The 21,317-nt window shown below is 42.7% G+C and overlaps 1 protein-coding gene across 1 annotated transcript; it reads left to right on the forward strand.

Annotated features, from left to right (window-relative positions):
• The first annotated feature begins 2,897 nt into the window (after positions 1–2,897).
• LOC142670912 (uncharacterized) lies at positions 2,898–20,620 on the forward strand. The gene is made up of 2 exons (XM_075847127.1): positions 2,898–3,083; positions 18,917–20,620. The coding sequence occupies exon 2, from the start codon at positions 18,949–18,951 to the stop codon at positions 20,566–20,568; it is 1,620 nt and encodes a 539-aa protein (XP_075703242.1). The 5' UTR covers positions 2,898–3,083; positions 18,917–18,948; the 3' UTR covers positions 20,569–20,620.
• The last annotated feature ends 697 nt before the right edge of the window (positions 20,621–21,317 follow it).

Consider the following 21,317-nt stretch of genomic DNA (forward strand, 5'->3'; position numbering starts at 1 on the left):
GAAGAAGGGAGTAGGAAAAAACCTGAGTTAGGAAAAATACATAGGTAAATAAAGTGAACAATATGTGCACCACATAACAATAAAAATTAGCAATGGAAGGCGTAGTAAAAGAAAACAATAGCAGCGCTCCAGTGCAAATACGCAACATGTGGTGAGGCACTGCAAAACATGAGGTAGAAGAGTCCCCAAATTATCACAGGATGATGACAGGTCAGTCAGGGACATCTCTGAAGAAGTGACGTCGAGCTGCTCCAGGATCTTCGTAGATGTTGGTCCGGCCATTTTCAGTCACCTTGAGCTTAGCCGGGTACAGAAGTTGGAAACGTATTCCCTTCTCATGTGGGTGACGGCATATTGGCGTGAACGCCTTTCGTTTCAAGGAGACTGCTGAGGAGAAGTCCTGGAAAATAAGGAGTTTAGATCCTCTGACCTGCAAGTTCCTGTCCTGTCTATAAGCCCTTAAGACACGTTCCTTGATTGCCCAGTTAAGATATTTCGCTATAACTGGGCGATGCTTACTCTCTCTCCCCGCGGGGGGCCAATTCTGTGAGCACGCTCAATGCTGAACGGGTCCGGTGGAAGATCCAGTTGGAGGGCAGATGGGATGGCTGCTGTGAGAAGCTGCGTGAGATCGTCGCCCACAACGCTTTAAGGAATTCCTACAAAGCGCAGATTGTTCCGCCTGTCCCGGTTTTCCAGGTCTTCCAGCTTATCTCTCAGAATTATTTCTGCATTTTGGTGTTGAGCCAACGAGTTCTTCAAATCAGACACTGTAGTTTCGCATGCCAGCATACGATTTTCCAGATCTGCTATTTTTTGTGTGCGTTCGGTAATCTGCGCCAGTGCTGAGTTAATGGAGGCATGGATCAGATCCAGTCTCCTGTCAAATAAAGGCATCATTAAGTGAGACATCTCTTCTGCCACTGCAGTGACATGATGACGATCCATAAGCGGAGAGGACATAGGACTGTCAACCGGAGATAGGTTTGGTGGAGTGATGTCTCCAGTTTGGAGAAGTTCTGGTGAATGAGGACAAGACAGTGATGCAGATGGAGTTTGAGGAGGTCTAGGTCCCTGTTTGTCTTTACCGGCTTGTCCCTTTGTCATTGCTTCTGTTTTAGGGTTGGTCCCCTGAGATTGCCTAGTAAGACGTGGAGGCTGAGCGTGTCTATGAAGAAATTTGTCCATTATCAAGACAGGGAGAGAGATGGAAGGGCTAGATTAGGTCAGACGGGTCATCTTCTACATTTCAGGGTTACGGCATCAGCATTTTATCAGAATTTTCAATTTGTAGAACAAAAGATGGTGCAACAAATAAGACTAGAACGACCACTAGGTGGCAGCAACGTCGCAAGCATTCAGCTATTACTGAGGTCAGATGATAGTGAAGTATGAGCAGTCAGGCCGGTACAACAGGCAATGTAGTTAACCAGATGACATATATGCCAGATTACAAGCGTGCAACCCAGGGTTGAGACAAATAGTTCAAAGTGTACATGCAACAGGTCTCTATGTGGCCCCTGTATTTAGCAGAAGATTATACTCAGTCCTTGAAAGGGGAGACACTGTACTCGCTCAGTACCAGGCGATATCTCCGGTCCGGTTGCTTTACTTTGAGAGGGCGAACAGCGCTCAAGATGGCCGCCAACTTCCTGATGATGAGGAAGGAGCCAGGTCACTCAGTTCTTCCCCCTTAGAGAGCCAGGCAAAGGTGTTTCAGCTCCCTCCAGTGTCCCCTGTCTATGGGAATGATATCCGCCTCACAATCCCCCTCCGCGAGGCGACTGGGGATGTAATGGGGAAACGCTCCAGCAGCCTCAAGGCCAGCAGCAGTGACCAGCCGACTCCGGATGAGGCGGCATGGCAGGCCCCAAGATGGCCGACTCCTCAGTGATGAGGACAAGCATGCGACGCCAGCAGCCCTCATCGGCAAGAAAATGTCCCTGGGAGGCAAAATAGGGGCGCCGAGACCTTCCCTGAGGGGAAGATGGAAGGCAGCAGCTCCGGCACTACTACCTGGACGTCCCCACCCGTGGCGGAGCAGTAGGCCACAAGATGGCCAGCGGTCGCTAGGGTGGCTGCCTCGATGGAGACACTGATGACTCCCTGAGCAAATGAGCGGCTCCAACGGTGCAGGGGAGGGTGTCCTGTGCACCCACCACAAGAAGGAGGACAGCGAGCCTCCGATAACAGCCGGATTCCCTGCATGGAGCCGAGGTAAGATGCGGCCACTCGGGATGCCCCGCCTCCAGAAGTTTCCAAATTGGTTTCAATTTTTTAGAAATTATTTTGCTAAACATAAAGAAAAAAATGGGAGAAATGTCTCAACGTGTGAGTGACTTAGAGGATTAAGTTACCCCGTTAGTAATTAGTCATGATGCAACGAAGACTCAGTTACAGGACTTGGTGAGCACCTAAAGAGATTTGTTAGGAATACATCAGAAATGTTCTCCCACCCTTTTAACCATTACCCCGAACATTAAAAATAAAACTTTTAAAAAATATATAAAACGCATAAATAAGCAAATAGGCCCAACATTGTCTATGATTTTGAAAAATTCTTATCCAGCCAATCAACCAGTTTTACTGGAGAATCAAAGAGTCTCAAGTTTTCCCTCCGTACCAACTGCACGACCGTGGATTGTTTGAAAATAACTTTGTGGCCATGAAAGTTTCACTAATATTTTTCCTCTCACCCTAGGGGGGTCTCGATCTATATTCACAATAAAATTTATTTTATTATCACTAGTAAAATTATTGACACTGGGGGCAGATTTGTGTATTTATGCGGTTCCCTTTTTTTGTGACCAACATTATAATTGCTATTGTATTTATACCCCTTTTTTTTATCAAATCTTTTTATTTTTTTTCTTTATAAACAATTTTTTATTAGAATATGAAAGAAAACAGAAAGCACGGCGCCACATGGTGCAGGTTACCCATAGAGAACTATAGGTGCTGCTGCTGCCAGGACTCGAGACCGGTGTTTCGGATGAAAGACCGCAAAGGTGTGCTGGGTAAGCAGGAATAAGGAGTCTCCGCGGGCGCTGCTGCACTTCAATGGGACCAAGAAGGACACGAAGGTTCGGAATGATGATAGGAAATGTACGAGAGAAAGTATGATGAAATGGGATTTATTAATATGACTACGCGTTTCAATGCCGTACCGGCATCTTCATCAGGTCATGAAGGAGCATACACAATACACAGTTTAAATAGCAATGTCAATGCTGAAAAAACCCGCCAATGTGAACGGGGTCAAAGTGTTCAGGTGACGTCATAGTTCAAAGGTTTAAAGAACGGATAATCGCAAAAACAATAGAAGAGTAGAACATGTAAAGGAACAAACAATCGATTGCAATGCTAAAAAGACAGAACATTTTTTACAAAATAGTGAAATCAATATGATAAAAACTATTAGAAGTACAGCACGGCATGTATCGCATCTAAAAGGATGCTGGAATAGAACGAAAAAAGCTACCCGGGGGTAACGGAATGACCACCGAAAATAGTGCAAACAGATCTAAAACCACAATGCCGTTGTGTGGTTTAGAGATCAAAAATGTAGGTGCACAAAATGACATTTGGAATGAACGCCCTTTTAACGCACAATAATACGCGAACATCAATATACATGAAAATAACTGTATGACAATAGTCAAAGGTAAAGCTAAATTTTAGACATAGTGAACAGCCGAAAATATAGAATATGAAGATAAATATGTACAACTATATGCATGATATAATAACAATAATAAAAACAAAGCATGAAAGAGCTGCATCGGCACTAGAAAAAATGGAACAAGATATCATATGATAGGAATTCACAATAAAACTTACATTATAAAAGTGTAAAAGTGCATATATTAACATACCTATCAAAACATGTCAAAGAAATAACAGAAAATACCCACATAGACTCATAAGAACAAAGACGGCAAATTGTAATTAATTATTTTACAGATTGTTTGTTTTCTTTTGAAAGCCCAACTCATCATTCTAGTATATTGTTATACTATTGTATTATAACATTATACTTCATATAGTTTTTTTTACTACGTTCCCTGTTATTTTCGTCTGGATTATTGGTACTCCTCCTCTCAGATACATTTTTAGTTATGTTTTGCATTTTAATTTCACTCATGACATATTGCCATATTTCAATTTCATTTTGTTATTAATTACAATTTGCCGGCTTTGCCGTCTTTGTTCTTATGAGTCTATGTGGGTATTTTCTGTTATTTCTTTGACATGTTTTGATAGGTATGTTAATATATGCACTTTTACACTTTTATAATGTAAGTTTTATTGTGAATTCCTATCATATGATATCTTGTTCCATTTTTTCTAGTGCCGATGCAGCTCTTTCATGCTTTGTTTTTATTATTGTTATTATATCATGCATATAGTTGTACATATTTATCTTCATATTCTATATTTTCAGCTGTTCACTATGTCTAAAATTTAGCTTTACCTTTGACTATTGTCATAGTTATTTTCATGTATATTGATGTTCGCGTATTATTGTGCGTTAAAAGGGCGTTCATTCCAAAAGTTCATTTTGTGCACCTACATTTTTGATCTCTAAACCACACAACGGCATTGTGGTTTTAGATCTGTTTGCACTATTTTCGGTGGTCATTCCGTTACCCCCGGGTAGCTTTTTTCGTTCTATTCCAGCATCCTTTTGGATGCGATACATGCCGTGCTGTACTTCTAATGGTTTTTATCATATTGATTTCACTATTTTGTAAAAATTTTCTGTCTTTTTAGCATTGCAATCGATTGTTTGTTCCTTTACATGTTCTATTCTTCTATTGTTTTTGCGATTATCTGTTCTTTAAACCTTTTTTTTTTTTTAAACTCGTTTTATTGAAAGAATTGTACAATACAAATGTCCATAGTACATAACAGAAAATAAACACATTTATGTAGTCATACAAATTTTGAACACATATGCATAGTGGCTATGGTGGTATTTAACATGTCATAACCTAATAGATCACATAGTTAAGCCTCAGTAATAACATAATGACATCCCAGCGGGCAAAATACTTTCCCAGGCCAATTTGAGTTATTCCATACAAAATACAGAAATCCTATAAGTAACCAATCATGCAACATCCGTCCTCCTCAAGGTTGCAACAACTGGTCCCTCAGGTCTGTAAATCTATGCGGAGTATACAGGGTACATGATGAATCACACCAAATCTGCCATATTTTATAAAATTTACCAATACACCCTCTTTTCTTATATAATACTCGCTCATATGGAATAATGGAATTGATCAACGATTTCCATTTCGTCACCCTAGGAGGTCTCTGATCCATCCACCGAAGTGCGATGGTTTTCCTTGCCATGAACAATACTTCTTGCAATAAAATACGTATGTGGAATGGCCACTGATCCTCAAGCAGCACCCCAAAGGGGATCGGCTGCTTCACCACTTCCTCAACCACTTTCAACACCTCCCCCCAAAAGGAGGCCACCACTGGGCAATCCCAGATCATATGCCAGAAATCAGATCTGGGAAAACGGCACCTGTGGCATTCAGTACTAGGATATCTGCCCATTCTATGCAGTCTCACCGGCGTGAGGTAACTGATGAACTATAGCTAATTGAATCATTTTGTTATTTGCCGCCGGTGATAGACATAGGAGATGAAAGTACATCCTCCCATTCCTCCCCTGTCAGATCTGGTATCAGGCTTTCCCATTTATCTTTTACCGGTAATTTGACATTGGCCAATTTAGCATGTATAAGGGCCGTGTAGACAGCCGAGATCAACCCCCGGGGGCCCTGTGATTTAAAAACTCCAATCAAAGGGAATCGTGAGAATTCGTGGTCTGACCTAGGGTATTGACTTGCGAGAGCATGTCGCAGCTGCAGATATCTATAAAAGCTTTTCCTAGGAATTTGGAAGTCCTCTTGCATTTGCGCAAAGGATTTAATGGCATTATCCGTATACACATCCCCGACTCTACGTACCTCAAATCCATCCCAGAAAGAGGGGGCCTGCCCCTCCATTAGATGTGAAAGAAGGGGGTTATCCCATAGTGGCATGTCCACCTGTATATCTGCATATGCATAAATTTGTTTGGCCGCCGTCCATGCCTGCACTGCCACCTTGTGGATTGGGAGCATTCTTTTATAAGTTCCCGGGGAGCTTTCTAGCACTGGCCAGAGGTGCGTTAGATGCAAATATGTAGCGAGGTGCTGTTTGCTCATTGGTAACGGGTCCGACCCTGTCCATAGCTGTAGATATCTCAACTGCCCAGCTAGATAGTACATAAACAAATCCGGTAGTGCCATTCCCCCCTCCTGTTTAGGTCTCTGCAGAGTAGCCATGCTAAGTTTGGATCTGTTGGATCCCCATATAAAAGCCGGGAATAATGCATGTAGGGATTTAAAAAAGGCCTTATATACTGGTATGGCTGCGTGCTCCAGAACATATAGACATTTTGGCAGAATAACCATTTTAATTAAATTTACGCGACCCGTCACTGCCAGTGGGAGTGCCCCCCACACCTTGAATTTGAGCTTGATATAGTCTAACAGAGGCAATATGTTGGTGATTTGATCTTGCCTATAGTCTCTGTTTATGATAATACCCAGATATTTAAAGGACGACACTACCTGTAGGCCGTGCTCAGCTTCCGCCCATCCCACTTCCTTCAAAGGCATGAAAAATGATTTGTTCCAATTAACATGTAGGCCAGAAAATCTACCGAATTGGTTCAGGATTTCAATAGCTAGCCCCAAGTTGTCTTTCGGGTATGACATACAATATCACATCATCGGCGTACAAACTAATCCTCTCCTCTCGTCCTCCCACTACTATTCCCCTATATTCTGGGTGCGTTATTACACGTATCGCCAAAGGCTCAATAGCTATGGCAAATAATAGCGGGGAGAGAGGGCACCCCTGCCTGGTACCTCTACGGAGTTGAAAATAAGGGGACATTATACCATTAATCAAAATTTGTGCCCTCGGATCCTTATACAAGATTTTTATCCATTCAATAAAAATCGGGCCAAAACCAAACCTCTGTAATGCTTCAAACAAATATGCCCACTCAACGGAATCGAAGGCCTTGGCCGCATCAAGAGATGCCATTGCCCAGTCCTCCTTCAGTGCCTCTCCTATTTTAGCCAAAATTTGAACCTTGCGTATATTGTCAGATGTGGACCTCCCTGGCATAAAGCCTGCCTGATCCGGATGAATGAGTTGTAATATCACCTTATTCAGTCTATTTGCCAGTACCTTTGCAAGTATCTTGTAGTCTAGATTCAGTAATGAAATAGGGCGGTAAGAACTACAGTCCCTAGGGTCTTTGTCAGGTTTTAGTAACACTACAATTGTGGCATCATAAAAACTGTCCGGTAGTTTCCCCTCCCTCCGGGCATAAGAATACATAGACCATAATGGGGGAATGAGCTGGTCAGAGTAACGAAGATATACCTCCAATGGAACCCCGTCTGGGCCCGATGCCTTACCCTTCGACATATCCCTCAATGCCTGCGTAACCTCGTCTTCCGTGATATCGAGTTCTAACATATCCCTGCCTGCCACATCTAACTGTGGAAATTTCAAGTCCTCCAAGTATGATACACACTCGGACCAATCATACGTAGACTGCGAGGAATATAAGTCCCTATAGAATTGGGTGAATCGGGCCGCTATACTAGGGGTATCAGTCAACTCACGGCCCTGACTGTCCTTAATCTTTAGTATTGCTGAGCTCTGAGAGCTGTGGTGAATTAAATGAGCCAGCAATTTGCTTGATTGGTTTCCCAATTCAAAATAGGTCTGCCGAGCAAAAAACAGTTTCCTATCAGCTTTTTCTTGTAGTAATAATAAGTATTTACGGCCCATCGTCAGCCATGCATGTTTATTTGCTTCAGATGGGTTTTCTATATACTCGCCCTCCAGTGTTTTACATTGCTGTGCTAACTGACCCTCTTCCTTTGCCGCTTCCCTTTTTATGTAGGAGATTGTAGATCGCAAGCAGCCTCTAAGGTAGGCCTTCAGGGTATCCCATAAAATATTAAGATTATCACATGAGTTATTGGTATCTTGAAAAACCTCCAGTTGATCTGGTATGCGATCTTGCGGCCCTATCAGGGTGAGCCAGAATGGATGAATTTTCCAGCTACCAATCCTCACAGGCCCTGGGTGATTGAAACGCGCTACCATCGGAGAGTGGTCTGACACTCCCCTTACTTCATAAGAAACATCCGTTACCATCGGAACCATTAGAGCGTTCCCAAAGATATAATCTATACGGGACAAGGAATTCCCACCGATAGAATGACATGAGTATACCTTTACATTCGGATGTTTGCACCTAAATATATCTATCCACCCCATTTCTTGAAATAGCAAATTCAACTCTGTTGGAGCCACCGATGCAACCCCACAATCCACTTCCCCTCTAAATCTATCACATTTGGGATCCATGACCATGTTAAGGTCCCCCATGCCCAGTACCATAGCTTGTGGGTAAGCGGCAGCAAATGCAGCAGCCTCATGTAAAATCTGTATATTCGCCGGAGGAGGAACATATAGGCCCAGTAATTCAAATGGTATAGTGTCGATGTAAGCATGTATAAACACATATCTACCTTCCTTATCCACTTTAAGTTTGACCGCTTCCCACCTCAGAGATTTGTGGATTAATACCGATACCCCCCGGGAGTAGGACGTATGAAAAGAGTGTGAAGACCATTGGATCCAAGGTCTCCGCAATAATCTCGCTTTGTCTGGGATTAAATGCGTCTCTTGCAGACATATTATAGAGGGATTAAATTTACGGATACATGCAAAAATGGCTGCCCTTTTCCTCGGGGTACCCAGCCCCCGCACATTCCAAGACACGATCGGTATAGACGCCATTAGTGGGGCCGGAAACTATGTCTGCCTCGGAGGGAAGATGGCTCCCGACTCCTGCATAATATCAATATACTTTCCCTAGTGACCTTTCCCCACCTTCTTTGCATTGTATGACTTTTTAGACATTTGCGTTCATAAATGAGTATAATTTCGCCTAAATACGGCGTTAAAAACATAAACGACAGAACTAACATATAAACAGTAAACTGTATCGGCAATGCGAGATGACACATAGGCCAATGCCGAATCATGCCCTCCTCGTGGCACCAAAGAGTAACGGGGAAGGCCCCGTGCTATTAGGCAGTGTTAACGTATCCTTCCCTATCTACATCTTCAAACACCATATTACATCTTAAGCCCTTTCCATAAATTCGTACAGGAGGACTATAAATCAATCAGCAGTGTAAACAATATAACAGTAATATTTAACCGTAATATGCTTCCTGCGCATATACCCGGATCTCTCCTGCAGTCTCTCAACTGGGACCCCTTCTTCACTTCGGCCGGATCACTCCTTCCCACTATAGGCCAAGCTCCAGGAACAGAATGGTAACAGATTGATAGTCCCGACAGTCCATTCAAATGAAATGGGGAGGATAAGAATGACCCTTTTCAGGGCCTCCGGATCTATCCACCCGCCGGTTAAGATTTCAAATTGGGTGTACCATAACATTGGAATCCCTCCTTAAACACAGGAGATCAACCAGCAAAAAGAAACCTCTTAGCCTGCATCAGGCGCATGAGAAACTCCAGCATCCTCTTTAAATTCCAGCACTTTCCATCCTCACCCCCCAAAGGGGTCACACGCGGCGGGGCGATCTCCTCCCTCTCACCCAATCGTCGGCCTCCAGCGGGAAGTTAAAAAAGATAGAACGGTCGTTATCCACTACCCGCAGCCTTGCAGGATACGCCATAGAATATGGGATATTGAGATCCCTCAGCCTTCTTTTCACCGCCATAAACGTAGCTCTGCGCTTTTGTAGATCAGCTGAGAAATCCGGGAATATGGATATAGCAACGCCATTATACTTAATTCCTTGCAATCGGCGGGCTTGACGTAGGATCATGTCCCTGTCGTTACAATTAAGCAACCGGGCCAGCATCGGCGTCGGAGGGGCCCCAGGTGGAGGTGGTCTTGCCGGCACTCTGTGCGCCCTTTCTACTGCAAAGGCCTGCGAATAAGGTGCATCTGGCAGTATCTCTTTCAACCACTTGGATATGAATTCGCCCAGATCTTGGCCCTCCGATTTCTCAGGCATTCCTATTATCCGGATATTATTCCGGCGCAGCCTATTCTCCAGATCATCATTTTTTTGTTTTAATAACTCCGTCATGGATTCCAGATCCGTAATCGCACGTGGCATGGCCGCCATCCTGTCTTCCACCCCAGACACCCTATCCTCCACATGTGTCACTCGTTCTCTCAAGGCCTGCATATCCTGCCTGATGAGGCCTATATCAATTTTCACCTCCTCCATCTTACCGGTCAGCGAGGTCTTGCATGCTGATATGGCTGCCAGGAGTTTGTTCATCACCTCTGTCGGGGTAGGTTCCGGCTCTGTCTCCTCCACCACCGCTGAGGAAGATGTCGTCCCGCCAGGCGTCTCACTGCCCTTTGAGCGCTGCTGCAGGGAAGCACGGCCGCCATCTTTGATATCTTCCCGGGCATAACTCTGTAGCTTTTCCGTGGCCGTTTGACCTCTCGTGGGGCCCATAACTCCACTCTTACCACCCGACTGCTGCCTGGATCTTCGGGACGTAATGATGAAGGTAAGGAACGATCAGGATATTCACAGGATCAATATAGCACGGAACCACAGCGGAGCTCTCAAGTCATGCGACTGCTCCCGTTGCGCACCAAGCCACGCCCCCCTGTTCTTTAAACCTTTGAACTATGACGTCACCTGAACACTTTGACCCCGTTCACATAGGCGGGTTTTTTCAGCATTGACATTGCTATTTAAGCTGTGTATTGTGTATGCTCCTTCATGACCTGATGAAGATGCCGGTACGGCATTGAAACGTGTAGTCATATTATTAATAAATCCCATTTCATCATACATTCTCTCGTACATTTCCTATCATCATTCCGAACCTTCGTGTCCTTCTTGGTCCCATTGAAGTGCAGCAGCGCCCGCGGAGACTTCTTTTTCCTGCTTATTATAAAACCGCATATAAGACATCGTACGATATTTCAAAACTTTCATAAATTCAAGCTGTACATAAAAGGTAGGAGGTATTCTCCCAAATATCCAAAAAACTAAGAAAGGAGGAAATAATAACATCCAATGGCAAATAACAGCACAATATCCATATTCGAAGGTAGTGCAATATGTAGGGAAACCAGTCCCAAAAAACAAGTAAGAATGACAATTTTTAAGTGTTCATTTCAACACAAAGTGACACAAACACAAGACAACAGAAGGAAGCACAAACAAAAGCACACAGAATTGGCGATGGCAACGTTCAAAAGAGGCCATCCAACCAGAGAGGCAAATCAGCACCATACCGACCAGACTGACCAATTTTGAACAAAGATTTCAGATTTACCCTGATCAGCAGACATCAACTCCTCCGTCCTCATAATCCCGTTCATTTCAGTTACCCATTCATGCAAAGAAGGCACATGAATGGACTTCCAGTGACGTAGTAGGATAGTTCGAGCTGCAGCGAGAAAATGCCGAAAGATACCCTTTTTGAGGTGTGGGAGTGATCCAGGAACCATGGAAAGCAAGCCGATAGAAGGAAATGTAGGAACTTCAATGTCAAAAAGCTTGTTTCCGAGGTCAAAAAATGTTTCCCAAAAGGCACGGAGCTTGGGGCAATCCCACTAAATGTGCAACATGGTTCCAGGAGCCTCCCCACACCTCCAACAATCAGCAGGCACATCAGGAAATATCCTATGCAGAGAGGAAGGACAACGGTACAATCTGGTAAAGATTTTATAATTTTTCTCCTGAGCAAAACAAGAAGTCGGCAATTTGTGAGCCAAGAAAAAGGAAGTCCCCCAATCTTCTTCAGAGTGTCGAACCCCCATTTCCTCATCTCAGGCTGTAGTGAACACCAACTGAGAAGAATAGCTAGGGTGAAGAATCCCATGCAGATAGGACAGCATGTGAGAAGGAGCAGAAGTCAAGGACAGAAAGTTCTAAAGGAGTCTTCTCCTGAAGCAACGCAAAACAATCACTAATGGAGGAGAGATACAAAGGCAGCCGGAAATAAGACCACCATATTGATCGTCTCCCTGGGCAATCCTCAGAGACAGCAGCAAGTGACAAAATAGCACCATCGGGCATAAGGGTCCGAGGCTTAGAAGAGCCCCACACAAATTTGGTTATGGCCATATGCAAGGTCTAAAAGAAGGCCGCAGGAACCACAACAGGGCATATACAGAAATTTGGGCAATGTATCCATTTTAACAGTGTTAATGCGCCCGAACCACGACATGCGTCTACCACCATACGCCTCCAACTCTCGCAATGTATGCTGTAGGATAGGTGTGTAGTTCATGGTAAACAGGTCAGACAAATGTGTGGGGATATATATCCCCAAGTATTTTAAAGATGCAGATTGCCACTTAAACTGAAAAACCCGAGCGAGATGAGCAGTTAGAGGAGTGTCCAGAGATACATTCAACACCTCCGATTTAGAATAATTGACCTTAAAATGACTCAAGTGACCAAATCGCTCAAAGGCGGCAAAGAAATCATGGGATTTGTAAGGTACACGAGAAGATAATCAGCATACAGTACTAACTTGTGATGCTGAGCATCAACACAAATGCTAGGGTTGTTCCGCATTGCCACATCCAGGTGTTCCATGACCAAAACCTATAACAGAGGCGAAAGTGGACACCCCTGTCTCGTCCCATTTGTAATAGGCAAGGAGTCCGACAAAAGACCATTAACTCGTACCCGAGCTGAAGGCCTGTGGTATTGCGCCATAATCCTATCTACCATTGTAGAGCCAAGTCCGACCTGAGTCAAGACACTGCGGAGAAACACCCAGTGTACCCTACCAAAAGCCTTTTCGGCATCAATAGAAAGTAAACATCGATATCTTGCGTGTCTGGCAATATGATGTTAAAAGAAGGGTCTTGTTGGTATTATCCCGGGCTTCTCAACCGCGCATAAACCCCACCTGATCATTCGTGACCAAGTCAGGCAATAACGGAGAGAGGCGAGAGGCAATCAATTGCGCAAAGATTTTCACATCAACATTAATCAATGAAATGGGCCTAAAATTTGCACGTCGTTGGGTCCCTACCCAGTTTTGGCAGAAGGGTAATATGAGCCTCGAGAGACTGAGGCACAAAGGGACAAGAGGAAGACATGAAGTTAAAGACTTTTGTCAAAAAAGGAGCGAGTTGATCCTTAAATGTCTTCTAAAATCTATTGTTAAACCCATTAGGTCCTGGACTTTTGCCCAGAGGAGAGTCCACAATTCCCTGCAACACTTCCGAATCCAAAAAATGTTCCTCAAGTCCCAAGGTGTCCCCAGCCCCCAAAGACGGCAAGGCAGTGTCCTGTACATAATAATCAATTTTTTCACGCAGCACATCAGCTTGCATATTATGAAAGTGACCTTTTGAGATTATACAAGGTAGAGTAATAATGTCTGAAACACTCCGTGATACCGACCGGGTCATAAACCTCACCGCCAGTGGGAGACGTAATTTTAGGAACATACGATGCTTGTGTACGGGGATGTAAAATCCTTGCCAAGGACCTGCCACATTTATCTGCAAATTCGTACGAGTGTTTGCGCATCCGATCCCGAAATCTAGCATGCGATTGGTCTATCAGAGAACGCAAGAATTGTCGCATTGTAGTAAGCTCAGAAAAAACCTGTGAAGGAGCGCGCTTATGACTGGATTCCAAGTCCCGTATTCGCGCAAGGAGCCGTACAATAGCTACCCCTTTTTCCCTCTTCAATCGAGCCCCATGCTGAATTAGGACACCTCTAACCACGCACTTCAATGCCTCCCACTGTAGTGGTAACAAAGTCATCATGAGCATGCACAGCGAAGAAAGTGCCGAGCGTATCCTTAAGAGCTGACATACACACCGCATCCCGCAAGAGATTGTCATTAATTTTCCAAAACTGAAAATTAGGCACCGAACCAGGGAGGGTAAGGGACAAAAAAACCGGAGCATGATCCGACCAAAACATGGACCCACCTCAGAAGTAGGGTGCCAGGTAAGCAAGTGGTAGCTAACGAGAAAGGCATCTAAGAGACTGTACATATTGTTTAATGGAGAGAAATAAGTATATTCTTGTACCTGAGGATGAAGAATCCTCCACACATCAATTGCATGGAGTGCATCATAGTCTTCAAGGCCGCCAGTTGTGTCTTGGGAACAGCAGACCTGCCCGAGGAGGTATCAAGCCTGGATCAAATGTCAAATTGAAGTCACCTCCCACAATTAAAACATCCTCTGAAAACTCCTCTAATTTCCTCAGAAATACTCGGCACACCCGAGCCTGATCCTGATTGGGAAGGTAGAAGTTAGCCAAAGTGAAAATCTTATTCCTAATGGACCACTTAAGAAAGACAAACCGACCACCCGGGTCAATCATGACATTTATGGTCTTATGAGAAAGCGATTTGTCGATAGAAATACTCGCCCCTTGGATTCCGGGTTGGCACTGTGGAACCAAGCCGGATAATAGCGATTAGTAAACTGTGGCGTATGGCCCACATGAAAATGAGTTTCTTGTAGGAACAAGATCCGCACCCGCTCTTTGTGCATGTTATACAGTACCTATGAGTGTTTTTCAGGGACATTAAACCCTCTGACATTAAAGGTACATACTTTCAACTGTGCCATCTCCACGGTGCTCAGGATAATCAAGCCAATACTATGTACTAAAGCAGCAAAGACCAGACAAACAAGGAAGGGATAACACGACAACAAAAACAAACAAGACGGGTGAAACTATCACCCACTCCCTGATCTAATCAAGGAGAAACAATCCAATAGACAATATACACCGGATAGGACCAGTGAGTCCCTAAGAGGAGAAGTGTCAGGACAAGGTCTAGCCAGCGCCCCGCACTCCCCAACCCATCAATAAAATGAAACGGCTGAATATACATAGAAATTAAGGAAAAAGGGAAAGGTAACCAAGTTATGTGAAGTTAGGTCAAAAGACAAATGACAAAAAGCAACGACATTAGGCATATGGCATGGTCAGGAACAGAAAGAAACCCCAATAAAGAACCACCCTAAATACATTCATTGACAACATAAATGTACATTTAGGAAAATAAAGTAAAGAAATAAACATTCACGTGGAATTAATTCCTACAGCCCACCAGGGGCAATCGACCAACAGCAAATGGCCAATATTCCAGGAAGGAGTATCCAGCTAGAATAAAAGCAAAATAAGCAGGCGTCAGTCCTTTTTTATTTATTTTTTCAAAAATAAGCAACTTCCAGTTGTCTGTGATGATATTGATAAGATTGTACATAAGTGTTCGAAAACCACTGTGAAGTTGAAAGATGTCTTTCCGAAGTTCCAGAATATGCAGTACAGTCGAAACAGCACAAAATCGTACAATAGATAAAAAGGCAGAGAGCCGAATAATGCAAAACAATTTAAACCAACAGGGTGCGACCGTATGAGCTATTACACATTGTCCTACATTTACAATATCTTCAGATATATTTAGCAGTAATGGCAGAAAGTGGCTGTGAGCAATAACCACCTATTATGAACATCACCGTCCGAGTTAGCCAGGACCCAAAGCTCCAGGATATAGTCATGAAGGCGTGGCCGATACCCAAGCTATACATTGAGACCATTGAACTACGAATTTTTCGTGAGTCCTTGATTCCCAGCTGGAAAGTTCCTCCTGTCGGAATATTTGTTTCACTTTCTCTTTCCACATTTGTAATGTAGGAAGTTCTTTGTTAAGCCAAAGAAGCGGCATAAGCAGTTTGTCTGCCGTTATTACATATGCTGGGAGACCATGTTTAGATAAGGGGCAGTCTGGACTGGGTAAGTTTAGCAAGACCAATGAAGGGGTAAGGATAATGAATGAAGAACAGATTAGGTTGATTTAAGGTTGTCTTGGAGGTCCAAAAAGCAGAGATTGGGGGCATTCCCACCATCTATGGACCACACCTCCAGCAAGTATTCGGAGCACCTGGGAACATTTTAGATACCACATCTGGACTTCGGTGCCATCTAGTCAACCCCTTTTTATAAGAATTTTCCTGGGTTTTAACGCCATGTAAAAAAACATGTGAATGGGACGGAATCCGTTGAACTTCTTTGGTAGAGAAGGACATTTTTTTTAAAAAAATTCCCATGCCTCCAGAAAGGTAGGTTTAGCAGAGTTCTGAACTAATACATTTTTTATATAACATGGATAGGAGATGTTTCGGATGATTGTGCATACGTAAAAGAGATTCATACCAGGATAGATCTCATTTTAATTTATAATTTTGCAGGAATCTTCCACAACTTTTTTCAAAGTGTGCGTGTTGTTCAGACTATTTATGCTTCGAGAAGGAAGGGAAAATTGTCTTGTGTTTAGGAGTCTGCTGGTCTACATGACCTGCTACATGAAGGTCACCTATTAAGCATGGAGGAATAGAATTCCATAACCCTAGAGGGTCGTCATATTGACTGTCTAAGAGGTAGGGTATAAGGTATGCAGGAGCAGCCGGTGAGGGAAATTGTATTGGCTGTAAGTGGGCTTGGGGGAAGGACTAACTGCGTAATAGTTCTTTTAAAAAAGGGTCCTTAATTCCTGTGTGACCCGTATGTTGCGGTGAACCCCAGACAAGAGCTAGGACTGAGGGTGTAAAGGTGCATGTGGCGATCGACCTAGCATGTTTTGGGGAGTTATTTGAAAGGAATTCTATTAGTGTGCGGAGCTGAGTCGCATGGTAGTACGTAACAACATCAGGCAAACCAAAACCTCCCCCCTCCTTCGGCAATGACAGCTGTCTGTAAGAAACTTTCTAGAATATTTCCAAATGAATTGAGAAAACCTACGCCTTATTTGGGTGCAGTATGATGTGGGGAGAAACACTGGTGCAGTCTGGAGTAGATATAGAAACCTGGTCATTTATATAGGATTTGATGAGGTTTTTGCGACCCATTGCCTGGAAGGGGTTTAAGACTGATATTGACGATATGCGCTACATATGTTTTGTGAGGGGGTTTTATACTAATAATTGGGATTACTCATTTTCTGAACTTCATACATTTTTTGACACTATTATAATTCCTGTTCTATCATCCGCAGACAGACTAAAGTCATCAAGGCAATCAATGATTTACCTGGTTCTAAAGCAGATGGACCGGATGGTCTTCCCATTGACCTCTATATATCATTCAAGATGGCGACCTATTATTTTTTCGATGCATTCAGTAGTGAGATGGGGCATAAGTCCTTGGTCGAATCTGATCAACCAATTTCTGATGCTAAAATATTGTCTAAGATTTAGGCAAATCGCCTGGTCTGGATTGTTGATACATGAGAATCAATCCAGCTTTATGCCTGTGGAAGAACGTCTGTTATTTTGAGCAAAATTCTGCGTATTAAGGACGGGCATTGTTCGTTAATTTCATTCAATGCAGTCAAAGCCTTTGACCGCGTCGAGTGGGAGTTTGTTCAAGGTTTTGACTCTGCTTGGCTTTGGCCTATGCTTTATTAACTGAATTAGGATTTTGTATGAAAATGCATTAGCATGTGTCTCTGTGAATGGGCCCAGGTCTTTTTTTTTTGTCTACAGAGGAGAACGAGCCAGGGATGATGTTGCGGGGTGAATAGTGAATTAGCTTGTCTGTGTATGTGGATCTCTCTGCTCTTTCACCTGCTGACCAGCAAACCTTTGTCTCTGACCAGTATTATTTCTACAGATAAACTGATTCAGCATTCCCCACTAACACACAGCATTACCTGCATGTGACTAAACTAAATAGGAAGCACTTGATTAATGCCAGGTGAGGCAGAGCTACAGCCACACAAAGTATATGGAGCTTTCTTTTGTATGATTTGGTTATGTGTATAGAGATTGTAAGCTCCTGTTCATTTTAAAAGGTGACAGGAAGTGTGGAACATGTATAATATGTGTTTAAAATATAAACACATGTGTGTGTCCCTTTAAGACTGTAGAATTCTGGGAAATAGAATATTGTGTATTTAAGTGCGCCCAAAGGAGGGTGGGACAGGTTCAGAGCATATGAGCTGAGGATTGGGGTGCTGCTCGATATGAAGGCAGCTGCAATTCAACCCAATTTACCTGCTTTTTGTTGTTTCTTTTATTTTGTATTTGCTCCAAATACATTGATAAAGCATTGTTTGCCAAATCCTGTGTGAGGACTGTTTATGACGGCAAGAATACCCACACCCCAACAGATCCACTCTACTCTTTTTTGCTTAATCTAATCATTTATTCCTTAGCTCTTTTATCAGGCAGGATTCTCGCATATCTGGTTTTGAATGGGAAGATTTTTCTAAAAACAAAATGGTTCTACTCTGATGACCTGCTCCTCTTCATGGCAGATACTTCTAGATCTTTAGAAGTACTTTTGGTTACCTAAACAACTGTCTTAAATGCCAGATTCTGCCCCTAGCACACTGTAAATGACAAAGGGCCTTGGGAGAACTTTCAATACCTTAATGGAATGATGCTCCAAGAATGGTAGTAGACACCACTCATAATCCGTCTCATAGAATATCCCAACTCTATATAATACATGTGCGGTATTATTCACCGAAAAGGATGTTCAGATTTACAGTTAGAATAGACTCTTGCTGTAAGAGATACAGGGACCCCCATGTCGACCTGGTCCATGTGATAGGGAGGGTGCACTCTGGAAGGAGATAAACAAATTGAATTCTGTAGAGGTGTTAATTTGTATAATTTTAATGGTTTCTCTTTTTATATGCAATTTCAAATAAAAAAATCACTGCGGGTGTGTTTTCAGCCTAATAAAAATGATTTCAATTTTGTCTACTTTGCGGTTAAAACATTTTTATGTTTTAATCCTTTTACAGGAAAGCCCAGTAAGAACTCTGAGGGAAAATTCATGCTAGCGCTAAATTATAAAGTAGAAGAGGAAGATCTCATGCAGCAGTCTTCAGGAGAAAACCTCATGCCCTTTAATGTACATCCTGGACTTCACAGTACAGATCTATCATATAATCCCCCTAATCATGAGGAACCTTCTCCTGACCAAACACAGATTGTTACCACAAGTACAGATCCAAACAGGATTAAGAGGTTTCAATTTGGAAAACCGTTAATGAAAAGCTCAGGTCCTTTTACACACAGAAAAATTCACACAGGCGAGAAGCCATACTCCTGTTCAGAATGTGGGAAATGTTTTACCTGTAAATCACTCCTTGATCAACATGAAAGAAGTCACAAAGCAGAAAAGCCATACTCTTGTTTAGAATGTGGAAAATGCTTTACCCGTAAGTCACATCTTCTTACACATGAGAAAAGTCACACAGGGGAGAAGCCATATTCATGTTTAGAATGTGGGAAATGTTTTACAAATAAATCAGATCTTGTTGTACATGAGAGAAGTCACACAGGGGAGAAGCGGTATTCATGTTCAGAATGTGGGAAATGTTTTATAGATAAAGCACATCTTGTTATACATGAGAGAAGTCACACAGGGGAGAAACCATATTCTTGTTCAATATGTGGGAAATGTTTTACCGATAAATCACGCATTGTTACACATGAGAGAATTCACACAGGAGAGAAACCATATTCCTGTTCGGAATGTGGAAAATGTTTTACAAAAAAATCTAGTCTTGTTACACATCAGAGAATTCACACAGGGGAGAAGCCATATTCCTGCTCAGAATGTGGGAAATATTTTATAGATAAAGCATATCTTGTTGCACATATGAGTAGTCACACAGGAGAAAAACCATATCCATGTTCAGAATGTGGGAAATGTTTTATTGCTAACGCCAAACTTAGGATTCATCAAAGAAGTCACACAGGGGAGAAGCCATTTTCATGTTCAGAATGTGGAAAATGTTTTACAAATAAATCAGACCTTGTTATACATAAGAGAAGTCACACAGGAGAGAAACCATATCCATGTTCACAATGTGGGAAATGTTTTATTACGAACGCCAAACTAAGGACTCATCAGAGAAGTCACACAGGGGAGAAGCCATATTTATGTTCAGAATGTGGGAAATGTTTTACAAATAAATCAGACCTTGTTATACATAAGAGAAGTCACACAGGAGAGAAACCATATTCCTGTTCAGAATGTGGAAAATCTTTTACAAAAAAATCTAGTCTTGTTACACATCAGAGAATTCACACAGGGGAGAAGCCATATTCCTGCTTAGAATGTGGGAAATGTTTTACAAATAAATCACATCTTGTTACACATGAGAGAACGCACACAGGGGAGAAACCCTATTCATGTTCAGAATGTGGGAAATGCTTTGCAAATAGATCAGATCTTGTTAAACATAAAAGAATTCACACAGGAGAGAAGCCGTATTCATGTTCAGAATGTGGTAAATGTTTTACATCAAACTCAAGTCTTGTTCTGCATAAGAGAAGTCACACGGGAGAGAAACCATATCCATGTTCAGAATGTGGGAAATGTTTTGTAGATAAATCATCTCTTGTTATACATGCGATAAGTCACACAGTGGAGAAGCCATTTTAATCTTTTATATGTGGAAAATGTTTTACAATAAAATCTGATGTTCAAGATTTTACATAGAGACTAAACTATTTTCTTCTTTGAAATATTGGAAATGGAATAAGAGCAAAACTTTTTTTTTAACACATCAGATCATTAACAGCCATTAAAGAGAGACTCACCAGGTTATTGCTGTCCTATCTGAGGGCAACATAAAGTACTGGCAGAGACCCTGATTCTAGCGCTGAGTCACTTACTTTACTGTAATCAGTAGTTTTCATAACATCCCAGTTAAAGAGGCTCTGTCACCAGATTTTGCAACCCCTATCTGCTATTGCAGCAGATAGGCGCTGCAATGTAGATTACAGTAACGTTTTTATTTTTAAAAAACGAGCATTTTTGGCCAAGTTATGACCATTTTTGTAATTATGCAAATGAGGCTTGCAAAAGTCCAAGTGGGTGTGTTTAAAAGTAAAAGTCCAAGTGGGTGTGTATTATGTGCGTACATCGGGGCGTTTTTAATACTTTCACTAGCTGGGCGCTCTGATGAGAAGTAACATCCTCTTCTCTTCAGAACGCCCAGCTTGTGACAGTGCAGATCTGTGACGTCACTCACAGGTCCTGCATCGTGACGGCCACATCGGCAGCAGAGGCTACAGTTGATTCTGCAGCAGCATCAGCGTTTGCAGGTAAGATCGACTTACCTGCAAACGCTGATGCTGCTGCAGAATCAACTGTAGCCTCTGGTGCCGATGTGGCCGTCACGATGCAGG

The sequence above is a fragment of the Rhinoderma darwinii genome (genome assembly GCF_050947455.1).
Source record: "Rhinoderma darwinii isolate aRhiDar2 chromosome 1 unlocalized genomic scaffold, aRhiDar2.hap1 SUPER_1_unloc_20, whole genome shotgun sequence".
NCBI lineage: Eukaryota > Metazoa > Chordata > Amphibia > Anura > Rhinodermatidae > Rhinoderma > Rhinoderma darwinii.